The 13061-nt window shown below is 36.7% G+C and overlaps 3 protein-coding genes across 3 annotated transcripts; 1 reads left to right on the forward strand and 2 right to left on the reverse strand.

Moving 5' to 3' along the window:
- Positions 1-614: 614 nt before the first annotated feature.
- Positions 615-1025, forward strand: GCK72_020603 (uncharacterized protein; the record flags this gene model as incomplete). The annotated part of the gene is made up of 2 exons (XM_053733678.1): positions 615-698; positions 744-1025. The coding sequence occupies 2 exons, from the start codon at positions 615-617 to the stop codon at positions 1023-1025; spliced, it is 366 nt and encodes a 121-aa protein (XP_053582591.1).
- A 3703-nt stretch (positions 1026-4728) lies between these two features.
- On the reverse strand, positions 4729-6855 carry GCK72_020604 (uncharacterized protein; the record flags this gene model as incomplete). The annotated part of the gene is made up of 6 exons (XM_053733679.1): positions 4729-4812; positions 4861-5084; positions 5129-5340; positions 5383-6039; positions 6548-6654; positions 6700-6855. The coding sequence occupies 6 exons, from the start codon at positions 6853-6855 to the stop codon at positions 4729-4731; spliced, it is 1440 nt and encodes a 479-aa protein (XP_053582592.1).
- Positions 6856-10197: 3342 nt separating this feature from the next.
- On the reverse strand, positions 10198-12941 carry GCK72_020605 (uncharacterized protein; the record flags this gene model as incomplete). The annotated part of the gene is made up of 8 exons (XM_003093137.2): positions 10198-10320; positions 10368-10440; positions 10504-10637; positions 10686-10855; positions 10903-11055; positions 12213-12281; positions 12536-12693; positions 12844-12941. The coding sequence occupies 8 exons, from the start codon at positions 12939-12941 to the stop codon at positions 10198-10200; spliced, it is 978 nt and encodes a 325-aa protein (XP_003093185.2).
- Positions 12942-13061: the final 120 nt, after the last annotated feature.

Raw genomic sequence — 13061 nt, forward strand, 5'->3', positions numbered from 1 at the left:
TCCATTAATTTTTCTGTGCGATTTCCAGCCATTCTATGAAATCACTAGAAGTCAACGTGCAAAATATTATTCTTATACTCTATAATCTTACAAAAATAATCAGTTAAGTCTGTGGGGGAGGGCTTTAAAATAACATTTTGCTACTTATAAAGTCTAAATTTAAAACCACCAGAGCCTCTTATAATTTCCTTATAAGTACCAAAAATATTCATTCTTTCAATCTTGTTTCTCATCAAAATGCCGTTTTCAACTCGAAAATGTATCATCTGCAACTACCAATCAGATGGAAAACTATTCCATCCTGGTGTCTGTTACAAGTGTAAAATGTTTTTTCGCCGGTGTATTCAAAAACGAAAAATGAAGAAGTGCGCGAAACAATGCCACGGTTTTTCTGGTAACTTGAAAATTATTTTATTTATTTAACAGGTGTTTTATTTCGTTTCAGATCCAATCAGATTTTGTCGAAGCTGTAGATTTCAAAAGTGCGTCAAAGCTGGAATGATATATTATGGTATTTTTCTTTTTTTTAATTCATCCATGTTCAAATTTCAGATTTGAATAATCCTGCTCCCAAGCAACCAGAGGTGCGAAAAAATACTTCACGTTTGATCAGAATGGATACCCAACACGATTCCTACGAACAACTTCAAACCGCTCAATGGAAAACACATGAAGAGTATGAGTATTCAAATTTGAAGGTAATCTTTTTTTGAGTTTTTCATGACCTAGTTGACCAATTTCAGCCAGCGACTTCTTTCGATTTGAATTTATCCCTTCATATAGGATTCCGAAATGCAATAGACTGGGCGAATCGAGTAGATGGTTTCCGGAGTCTGAAAGTTAGAGAGAGGAAATGTGTCGTTGGAGAATTTGGAGTGGGATTCATATTGATTGATCAAGCATTCAAATCTGCAAACTCATCTTCTGAAAACATCTGGGTCCTGCAAAATTCAACAGGCGTCCATTCATTTTCAGAAAGTTTTGGAGAGGATAGCGAGTATGCAATTGGCCAGCTATATACATAAATTTGTCACTTTTTCAGAAACCAGCTGGAATTTGTCAATGATTTACTCCATACGCTCAAGAAACCATTTCAAAATCTTGAAATTGATGCGATGGAATGTGTTTTTTTGAAAATTCTCTTGCTTTTGACGCGTAAGTTGGTTTATAGCATACTTGCAAACCAAGCCGATATGGGCCTACATGGGCCGAGGCGTAACTCGCTCAAATCGCAATCTTATGAGCTAAAAAATATACCAAAATGTAGATCTCAGCGAGTTCTATGACATTGACCTACTATGGGCCGAACGGCCAGTCGGTAATGTGCCGCGAGCCGGGAAACAAGGGCCAAAAAATGCGAAAATCGCCAAAAAAAACAATTCTAGCCCGGCCCGCGGCACATTAACGACTAGTCATCTGGTCAGTAGTAGGTCACGGAAATACAACTCGTTGAGATCTACATTTGGTATACTTTTAGCTCATAAGATTGCAATTTAAGCGACTCACGCGCCGGCCCGCTTCGACCCGTTTCGGTCCGTTTTGGACCGGCTTGCAAGTACGATTTATATGTAGTAACAATAATGCTGTTACACGATGCAAATAAGTTATATAGTTAATAACTCCTTGTTTTGCAGGACAAACTAAAGTTCGCAGTATGGTACAGCTGTTTGTGTCATTGAGCAAAGGAGCTCATAGATTTAAAAAAAATACGCTGAAATTTCAGCATCTTACCCCCGAAGAGTGACTGTTGAAGATAAAGATGGGATGGTTCTATGTATGACTAATCTGATGAACTACTCCATCGATAGGTCTCCAGAGGACGGTCTCGTCCGATATGGAGAAATTATTTTACTGCTTGGTTCCATTCGATCTGCAGTGAAATTATTCTACAATAACACAAAAATTTTGAAAATTTTGGATATTTCTCAATTTGACACTTTTGTTAGAAACTGCCTTTTATCATAGAGTCTTTTTAGGAGAATAACTTTTGAATGATTAATTTCACGTATTCTTGAAAACTTTTTAATACAAGACAATTTTGCTTTATGTGGTTATTTCTCTGAAAATTAAAAGATAGTAATTTAATAGTCTTTCTTCCCATAACAATTTCCAGCTTCCTAGAAAGATGTCGTCAGACAGCGCGGTTTATTCTTACTGATTGTTGTTAGCAAAAAAAATTAAATTTTCTTTTGGGTCGTTGTGAATAACAGACTTCTAACTAAACGAGTTCTTAGTCGCATTTCTTCAAAAGTCACAACAAAAATCTCACTCATGAGCTTTGAATCTCTTTTTGTTTTAAATGAAGATTTGGTAATGGTTTATGTTGGAATCACTTATTTTCTTCTAACCATTCCTTTTCTGCCGCTGTTTTTAGTGTTGATGAAGGTAATATCAAATTCACTACGGAAAGTGACCTTGGAGTTATGGAACGTGACATAGATTATTGGAAAGCTGAAATCGCGCTGATTTCAAATATATATTCAGTTTTTGTCTTCGAGGCCTGGTATTCGAGAAAAAACGATGTCAAAGTTTGCCGCTTTAGTGCCGACTTGTCAGTGGTCCAAAACTTAACCTCGTTTTTCTCGAATACCAATCCTCAAGGGCAAAAACTGAATACATATTTGAAATCAGCGTGATTTTAGCTTTCCAATGATGTACAGTACCCTCAAAAGTATATTAAGTTTTGGTTTTTTCAGTTGTAAAGGTCCAACTATGAGAGTTTCTCATGGTAGTACTGATTGTCCCATCAAGTAGATTTTTAATGGATCGTACAGATCAAAAGTAGAGCTTCATTTTTGTAGTTGACAACGTTTTTGTACGGACACTCCCTAGAGAGTTATGGTCATTTTAAGGGGACAGCTCAAAAATCACTTTATTTTGCACTTAAATGGGTCGATTAGATGGAGAAATTACTTTGACGATATGTAACTTGCCAGGGTGTGCTCGTACAAAAAAGTTGTCAACTATAAAAATGGAGTTCTATTATTGATATGTTCGATCACATAAAAAGTTTTTTTGTGGGACTGTTAGTTTTACTATGACAGACTCTCAAAGTTGGGTGTTTTCAACTGAAAAGGCAGAACTTAATTTACTTTTGAGCGGTACTGTAGGTCACGTCCCATAACTCCACGATTACTCGGAGGCCTTACCCTGTCAGAAAAATCGTGAAAAACGAGTTTACAGGCGATTCACTTGAAAGATTGTCAATCGTCTAATTTATCTTACAAGTTATTGAATATTGTTCTGTTATTTCAATTCCTTCAAAGCCTCGGCCATTGCGTCACCTCACAAGTTCTCATTTTTCCGTTGATTTACAGAGAGTTTTCAGTTCTTGTGAAGGTATGATTATAAATCATAAAATCTAACAAGGAAAGTCTTTGGAGACACTTTCAAATGACCTATACATTTGGTTATAGGTATTTTTGACCACGAGGAGTCCATTTCTGCAGTCAAAACCTGTTAAATCTCCCTGCAAACCGAGTTATGAGCTCTCAAACTTTTCATGTGTATAAGCCTGTTCACAGGGAATTTCAAAGCGGCAGTATATACGCCACCGCGTGGTTCTATTTGTGTTCCCCAGCGGTTTACCTGTGCTCGTACGTTGCAAAAATGAGAATATCTCACGCATACAACTTGTCGATTTGGAATTCCATATGAAAAAGCCTATACATATGAGAAGTTTGAGAGCTAATAACTCGGCTCGCAGAGACATTCAGCAGGTTTTGACTGCAGAAATGAACTCCCAGTGGTCGAAAATACCAATAACCAAATTTATACGTGGTCTGAAAGTGGCGTCTCCAAAGACTTCCCTTGTAAGAATATTTGTAAAATCACACAGGTAATCGGAAGCATGACAAACACCAGTTGGATTGGAGATATACCAATGATGACTATACTTTCTATATGCCGCGTTTTGGTATTCTCTAATCACATGAAATCCAATAAAACTCCTAAATTTGTGAAGATACTTGTGATTTGTCTTTTGTCTTGGATCTCATTTGTTTTTATTTCCGGATGCATTACTCAGAATATCATCTTTCTGGATCCCGGATGGGGATATGATCCAACTGCTCCTTATTCCGAGTTATTTAACGTATTGGAAATATCACTGACAATTCCTTCTTTAGTCATTTCATATCTTTCTTATCTAATAATCATATTTCTGATTTGCACTGTGAGTCGGTCAATGAAAAAAAAACTGGAATTCAAGTAAACATTCAGAAAAGAACTCTCAAAAGTCACGGACGCTCAAGAAAGGAGGAAATAAGGATATTACTCCAATCAACGTTTATTACTACTTATCTGGCTATTTTGGTAATTACATGGAATCCAGACTTGTTTCCATTTGTCAAATTCCTTGATGTTAGCAAGAAGAGAAACCGCGCTATTATAAATGGCTTGTGGATTTTGCATTGCTATATTAATCCAGCTATGATTATTATTTTTAATAAGTTTGTTTTTTGTTTTTTGTTTTTCATTAAACTTTCTGTTTTCAGGCCGATTCGAGAAAGTTGCAAAAAAGTTTTGAATCGAAAGTGTTGTGGAAGTAACTCTATTTCTGTTTTGAAACCCTCCAATTCTCTATTCACCTAATGATTTGCTTTTTCCAATGAACTATTCAGTTTTTCACTTGCTTTATTGTTTGATTTATGCAGATTCCATCTTTTGTTTTTCAAAAAATGCCCAATATGATTTGCGATCCGGGAACAAACAGAGAAGCATAAACAATTATAAAATTTTCAAAGCTATTAACACCACAACCAGCAAATCGAATATTTTCCCAGCTGACTTTGTTGTTGTCTCCACGTAATCCTGAAATTATAAAAATTGGCATTTTTAACTTCCGTTCACATTCCTTACCTTCACAAGGAACTGCATGACAAACGATGAAGAATGCCAGGTTCCAGTGAAACTCGTTGTCATACTAGTTCCACTTGCATCCTTTTCTCTGGTATCTTTGGTAGTTTGATTAAATGTTAAAGCAAATGAGTCCAATGAATTGACTCCAACTTTAAGAATATCTCCAGGTGTTCCGATGGTTACACCAAAAACGTCGAATGTGAACTTGACCATGGCAAAGGAATCTGAAAAAAGGAAAATATAAAAAATGAAACTTTAGTTAACTAACTGAAGGTATTCAAATATTGCGGTACTACTAGTGTACGAGGATTCCAGATCGATGGAGAATAAATCCATCCAGTTCTACCAGCAATTACATTATTCCATTTCGGCCATGGACGAGACCAAATCCCAAGGTAAACGTCGCTTTGATACACTTTCACGGTGAAAATTCTTGTCAGAATTTGTTGTGGTAATTGATTAAGAGAGAAGTCTTGAACACTGAAAAAAATGATTAGACAAAAACATCAAAAATACACTTACTTATAGGTCAAAAGCTGCTCTGATGTTTCACTTGGGGTCATCGGATTCACTCTCACTTCTTGACCGGTTTTGTTTGGATTTTTAAAGGCGATATAATCGATATATGACTCGTCCCAGTCAATTGCATATACTGTGATTGCAGATTCTTTACCAGCTTTAGATGTTACTCCAGTAAAGTATTCAATGACATTTCTCAAAACAAAAAATGAATAACCATCGTATCCAGATATAGCTGCATAATCATTCGCAATTCCATACGATGGAACTGGACTTCCATAAAAGTTCACCAATGTCAGAGATTTTCCGGTTGAGACGTATTCCTTATCGGTAAAAACATAAAGGTTTCCAAGGAACTTCGCATTTAAATCTTCACCATCATAAACGTAGATTTTCTCCAGATTTTGATCCCTGTACCCACTGACCGATCCAGTGTGGAATGCAACTTGACCTTGTGTAGATGTGAACTGATAACGTGTGTTTGCAGTTAGGTTGAGAGACATGATGGAGTTGATTCCAGTTGGTTTTTGGATTTTGGGGAAGCCTGTCACATCGATATACTGCCATTTGAAGTAGAACTGAGTGGTATTGCTGAATGTTTTTAGTTGAATGCTACCAGTGGTGGCAGGGAGATAGAAGAGGCTGTTGGTGACGTGGATTCTGGAATTTGAATTCATGTTGGTAAACTTGCAAAATAGGAAATTCCTTAAAGGTGTATTGTGGTCAGTTATATTATTTTCATAATATAATGTATGCGTTTTGGAGAATTCATTGTCATACTTCTAGAATTTTTTAGAATGCGAGCGCCTGAAGAAAATTGACGCGGTGGCCTAATAATTCGACTTCGGTCGCCTAGTTAAAAAACAATTTTTAACGGTATCTTCCATCTTTTATTGTATTCTTTAATTAGTTTCATAGGATACGGCAAATATTGATAGAAAATCAATATAGCAGCATACTGAAAAAAAACCGACTTTACCGAAGTGAAATTTCTAGAACTTTCTCACTGACAAAAGTTTCCGGCTCTCGCTTTCAGTGGGTTGTGCACCGAATTAAAAATTCTTGAAGTATGAAAATTAGCTTGCCTAAATGCAAACGTTATAAAAATATCATAACTGACCACAATACACCTTTAATAATTCAGTGCAGCAATTGAAAAAATACTCACGAATAAAACGTCGAAGCTGAATCTTGAATCGTAAAAGAATCAGCAGTAGTAAAGAACAAATTATTTGAAATGTTGAGTCTTACAACTGAACCGACAGGAATTTGAAACTGAAAATTTATATGTAGGACACTAATAAAATTAATGAAACAAACCTTAATGGTGCAATTATAATTAGCTGGGAAGGTAGCGGACCCTCCAGCTGGGAACTCTCCAGCAGGAGTGTTTTGAGTGATAAAATTCGCTGGACATGTCAAATCAACTGCTATTCCAGAAGCAATACATATGAAGAAAAATATGAATCGAAGCATTTCGTCCAATGTTTAGTTCAACTTTTCGATTTTAAAGTGTCGTCACTACTCAGTCTTTTCAAGATAAGAAGATTGTTTGCACAGTCTGATGTCAGAAAAAAGAATTACTAGACTTTAGTGCAGGTACATTCATCATTTTGACGTATTGAAAGCATGTTTTGTAGTAGAAATTGTTGTGATGACTAACTATTGAAGGTTATGGAAATCTATAACTTATGGTTAGGTGAATCATACAATCATCATTGTGCGGTTTATCTAAGTTTTATGAAATGAACACATTTATTCTGAAAATTAAACTTATCGGGCACCAACCCCAAATTTAATAATTGCCTGACTAGTGAATTTAACACTGGAGCCTTTTTACTCACACATTCCACCATGTTTTGTGTTGTCACGACTAGCATCCCGAGCCTAACGGCTCGCTCCGCCAGATTCACAGCGCCGCGTGAACAGTGCCATGTTTTTAGTGAGTAACAATTATTATCGCTGGACATTCATTTTTGCGTTTTTTGTTTTCTCTTCTTTTTTTCACTGAAAACAAGTTCCAATAGGTGGGGCGTCGCCCCACGCCTAGTGCCAAGCAAGCTTAAAAATGTGGAAGCTCTAGGACCATTTTGAAACAAGTTATGAGCGTTTTTCTATTTTATATAACCCAATCATGTAGAAAGCTTTCGAATGATGGTAAGATGAAGGTTCTACGGCAATTTTGAACCTAGTTAAGAGGTTCTCTGGGGTGCCGCGAGGCGCGAAGCTTCTGATGATTATCAGTAGGCTATCACCCTGTGGGGACACACCTGAATCCCGCCACGGCGAAATCTACCATCCTGTGAGGACACATGTGATTTTATGGTGATATACCGATTTTATTGAACTGATTATATGCATATAGATCAAGAATAAATTGGAATAAATAATTTGTGAAATGTGACCTTAGAAATATGAATATTTTAAAAATGTACTAAAACAAAGAATAAGAGAGGGAGAGAGAGAGAAGAGGAAGAAAAAACACATTAAATATTTTTTAACTATGCAAAAAAAAAGGTAAAAAGTAGTTAGGGATAGTCTTTCTCCAAAGCGATTGCATCGATGTTGATTGCACTCAAATTTACATCATCTTGTTTTTTTTTTCAATGGACTTATCGCACACGCAGATCCAGCTGTCCCTGTTCCGAATCCAGGTCTTCTACACTTTGGTTGCAGCTCCTGTCCTCTTATCAACTTTTTCCTTGACCTCAGTGAAAGCTGTGAGTTTATAGTCTTGGTCCAGGATGTGGTATGGGGAATTGGTTGTAGTGTCCAAGAATTATGGATTTCGCCTCGTGTTTTTTTCGTGGCAACGTTTGCACTCGTGGTCCGGTTGTTTTCTTGGCTGCAAAGCGTTTTCAATAGCCATTTGGAAATCGGCGTCGTGCGGCAATGGGACCGAAATGAACGTTTCCATTGTAGTCTTCTCTTTCTCGTCATTCCCGGTCGATGCACCATATAATTAATCTCTTCCTTGACGACTTGCAGGCGACAACAATAAATAGTTCGAATATAACTATTTATTGATAGAAAAGAATATTAAATATGTATATAGGAGCAAATAGAACGGTTGGGGGAATTGGAGAGAAGAGGTGACTCTTTCCCTCTCTTAGATTGCAAGTGACGGCCTGTCCGCAATGACAGGCTTCTGGGGGAGACCTATGAGACGCAGACTTACAAAACAGTAAAAAGGCAAGGACTCATAGGGCAGTTAAATAAAGGTATGATAATTTACTAGAATAGGAGATATCATACAACAATCGTGGCAATTGAAGTCCCAATCCGTCACCATATCGACATGGTCGTTGTTCTCAGTTTGGAGTCACTGAAAATATATTAATTTGGAAAGTTTTTCAATAAAATTTGAAATATTACCTCCAGGAGTTTTCTTGAAATTTCGGCGATGGTCTTCTGGCCGTTGTGATGCTCATCCGGGAGTGAGTATAACAGTGTTGCGCAGTCTTTGTCTTCTTTCTTGAAAATGGCCGACAAACTTGTACTGCTGAGACAGTTCGGATTGTGGAAGTTCTCGAGTTTCTCCTTTAGATCTCGGCAAGTGAAAAGGAGATTGACAAACGCATTCAACGGACTTCTCACAGCACATTGTTACAAACGAAGAACAGGAAGATTTTTGAAAGAAGCGAAAGTTCCAATTGGAGTTGTTGGTCAGCCTCTTCCAGACGAACGTTATCTGCGAAAACTTCCGATGATTGTACTCTCCTTTCGTTGGGGGCCATTGGGTTGACTCATCAATGTCCCAAACTGGTTCCTGCTTCCTCCATAATATTCCAAAACAAAAAAAACTGAAGAAAAAGGAAGATTTTTCTAAATAAAAAATTGTTAAAACATACCTTTAATACATCGAGAATTCCATGAAAATCAAATATATACAGAGACCGAAAACGATCGAAAAAAAGAAATACTAGTATTAAATAAAAATCAAGTATATACATTATTTTTGACAAGCGCCCAGATGCAAGTCAAGAAGACAGAAATGGCGAAAAGGCCAAGAAAGGTCTAGAGAGACTACGAGACATTGAGAATTTTCCGTTAGTCATTTCTCAGTAAACACAAGGACACGTCTTAGAAATTTTAGAAGAAACAAAGAAGAAATTTTGAAAAAGGCCAGAAGTTTGAATTTGAAAAAGAACATAGAAATTTTGAAAAAAGAAGATCTATCAATATCACTGACGCATACGCGACGCATCCGCAACGCATCTTTTCAGAGATACCGTATTCTCTGAAACTTACAAGGGAAGTCTTTGGAGACGCCACTTTCAAACGACCTATAAATTCGGTTATAGATATTTTCGACTACGGGGAGTCCATTTCTGCTGTCAAAACCTGCTAAATGTCTCTGCGAGCCGAGTTACGAGCTCTCAAACTTTTCATATGGATAAGGTTTTTCACATGGAATTCCAAATCGGTCGCATGTATGCCACCGCGCGGTTCCATTTGTGTTCCCCAGCGGTTTATCAGTGCTCTTACATTGCAAAAATAAGAATATTTGCGTATACTACTTGTCGATTTGGAATTCCACGTGAAAAAGCTTATACACATGAAAAGATTGAGAGCTCATAACTCGGCTCGCAGAGACATTTAGCAGATTTTGACTGCAGAAATGGATTCCCCGGTGTCGAAAATACCTATATCCAAATTTATAGGTCGTTTGAAAGTGGTGCATCCAAAGACTTCCCTTGTTAGTTCTCGATACGATTTGACTTTTTATTCGTTTAAAAAAATTTAAATTTTATTTGTATTAACAACCAAAGAAGCCCGTATAAAAAATTAGAAATCTGGCGCGCCTCAGCCGCATTTTCATTTCCACTGTTTCTTCAACATCTCAAAATATTTAGTGGTTTCTTCACGAGCCCCGTGTGACGTCATATCGTGTCCAAATGTATCCTTGAGTGGGCCGACTTTTGGCTTGAAACAGCCTCTCTGAAAATAATATCATTTGGAAGAAAATATTATTTGTTATGGCCTACCATCATAACTCCAACCCTTTTTTTCCAGGAATCCGTATTGTTATAATACACCACAGGCACTATTAATCCGTATCTGAAAAATAACTTTTGTAGATCAAAAAACATAAAATTTTTGCAATTTGGTAATTAAACTTACGTTAAAATTGAATAATCACAAGCAATTGATGCAATATTTTTGTAAAACAGCGGGATTTCGTAGTTATCGATAATTAGACAAGTGTTGACAATGATGTTGAAAAAACCAATCGATAACACAATTTTTTCGAACATCTGGAATAAAAATTTCAAGTTTTCAAAATATTGTTTATGTGAAATCACCTTTGCCGCCTTAATATTCTCCGTAATCTGAAATCTTTCCGACAGGGAATACGAGACTCGATCCAGCTCATAATAGTATTTATAATTGACTCGCTCATTAATTTTATTCAAGCAAACTGCCAGAAAGTTTGCGATTATTGCAGCTACAGTATGCTCCACTGTACTTTTTGCTGAAAACAATTTTTGAACTTCTGATCTTCCGATCTTTACGGCTTACCCCGATTAAAATGATAACCCACTGTTCCTGCTGTCAATAGTTGGATTATCACCGTGAAACAGCCAATACTCAGATTGGATTTTTTCTCATAATCCTCTAGAAGAAATGTGGCAAAACTTCGTTCGATGACGAGTGCGGGGAGAGCGCAGAATGCTGGAAGTGTTTTTTTTTTGAAAAATTAGTGGAAAAGGATTATTTGAACCAAAATTTTAGTAGCAAGAATTGAAATTTTTCGAAAGTGAGTTATATCAATAGAAAGCTGAAAGTATGAGAATTTCGAATATGCTTTCAAATTTTGTATAGATCAAAATTTGACTGAGATACATAGATTTCAGATTGAACCAACTAAGAACTGAAAGCAATGTATCTCAGTTTGCTTTAATAATAATAATAATATATTTATTTCATCGAAGGGTGGATACCACTTACACGTGAAAATGAATTGATTTTAAGAGTTACATGAAAGAGATGGTAATAAATACGGAAAGACTTTCAACCTAAATACATTTTGAAAATTGATTCAGAATCCTCTCAACGTCAGCTTTCCGAAAATAAAATATTCACCAGAATAAAAAAGTCGAACTTCGAATTAATTTGTCAGAATGTCAACAATACGTCTGTCTGTTTGTTTGGGTATATCTATGTCCAGAAGACCAGATGTCCAACAGATGTCTGTCTGTCTGTCTGTCTATGTATCCGGATAAGCATATTTCTTCCATTTGTATGCCTACCTATCTGTCTCTGCTTATAAGCTCGGCACGATTCTTGCAACGGGGCTCCACTGCAATGCCCTTGAACAATGTTTCTTTTTCTCTGAGTCTCTCAATTTCGCACACAAATTTCTTCGGTTTCGGTAGAGCGAGGTTGGAAGAAGTGTGCCGTGCTAATATCTGTCTGTCTGTTTGTGTGGGTATGCATGTGTCCAAAAGTCCAGATGTCCACCACATGTCTGTCTGTCTGTCCATAAGTCTAGATGCCCGTATGACAATTATCTAAAGTTGTCAAGGCTCGGGCCATGTCGTTAAAATCAAAGTGCGGATGTTGGCGCCAAAATTCAAAATTCAAAAGTTTTGAATTTTTTTCGAAAAAGTAAAAATTTCGACAAATTCTGAATAATCATCAAGAATGATCCCATTTTTGATGAAAAATTGAACAAATGTCAAAAAAAATTTTGAAAAAAATCGGTACTTTTTTGAAACAATATGTCTGTTTGTGTGTCCTGACACTATTTGAATTTCTGCCTGTCTGTCTATCCATCCGGATGTCCACCCCCCCCCCTTATTCATCCTTGATCAAACATGCATACTCACCATAATAAATGCCAATAATTCTGACATAGCTACATAGTGTGAAGAGCTCGTTAGAGAACTTGTTCGAGTCTGAAAGGGAATATTTGAAATCAAGATAACAATGAATTGATGTCAGAATCACAAATCAGGTACATTTTTCGAATGAAATTTTTTTTGGGTTAGTCATCGAAATCCAAAAAAACTATATACAATTTTCTGCGATAAAAAGCCATAGATCTCCAAAAACACTTCTCTGGCCTAACTTTTTCTAGTCCCCCGGAAAACCTCGGCCACCCACTCTTCCCTGTGGCCTAGCTTTTCCTCTTCCACCCGCTCTTACCAACCATTCAACGCCTCCGAGATGATGAAAATCGGCTGAATCACCCAAAAACTGAGTTGAATCAAGTATTGTCCGTAATAAAATGAGTTAATTAGACGAACATTCGGATGCATGTTACGGGCGGTCAGTATGACAGAAAACCAGAAACATATGGTGACAACGCTGAAAATTTTTCGAAAAATGGGTATTTTTTCTTCAAAAACTACGTTCAGGTGGCCTAGAAAACCAGAACTAGTCCCCCCGTCACGAGGACTAGTTTTCCAGTGTTTGCTTTTCTAGGCCACCTATTTTTGTAATTTTTTTATAACAAACTTCAAAAGAATCAGCACAATCTCAAAATAAAGCAACAATCGTAAAGTGTCCCATGATCCGTCACTTATCGCTTGGGTTCTATTCACGTATCCCATCATTTTTTCGCTGAAAAATAATTTGTCTGAAAAATAAAAAAATAATAAAACTATACGAAAAGTGGTGGGTTGTGAAAGTAAGTGAAATGAGAATAATAATAAGAAGAATACCCGAAAACACTG

The sequence above is a fragment of the Caenorhabditis remanei genome, chromosome V (genome assembly GCF_010183535.1).
Source record: "Caenorhabditis remanei strain PX506 chromosome V, whole genome shotgun sequence".
Lineage (NCBI taxonomy): Eukaryota > Metazoa > Nematoda > Chromadorea > Rhabditida > Rhabditidae > Caenorhabditis > Caenorhabditis remanei.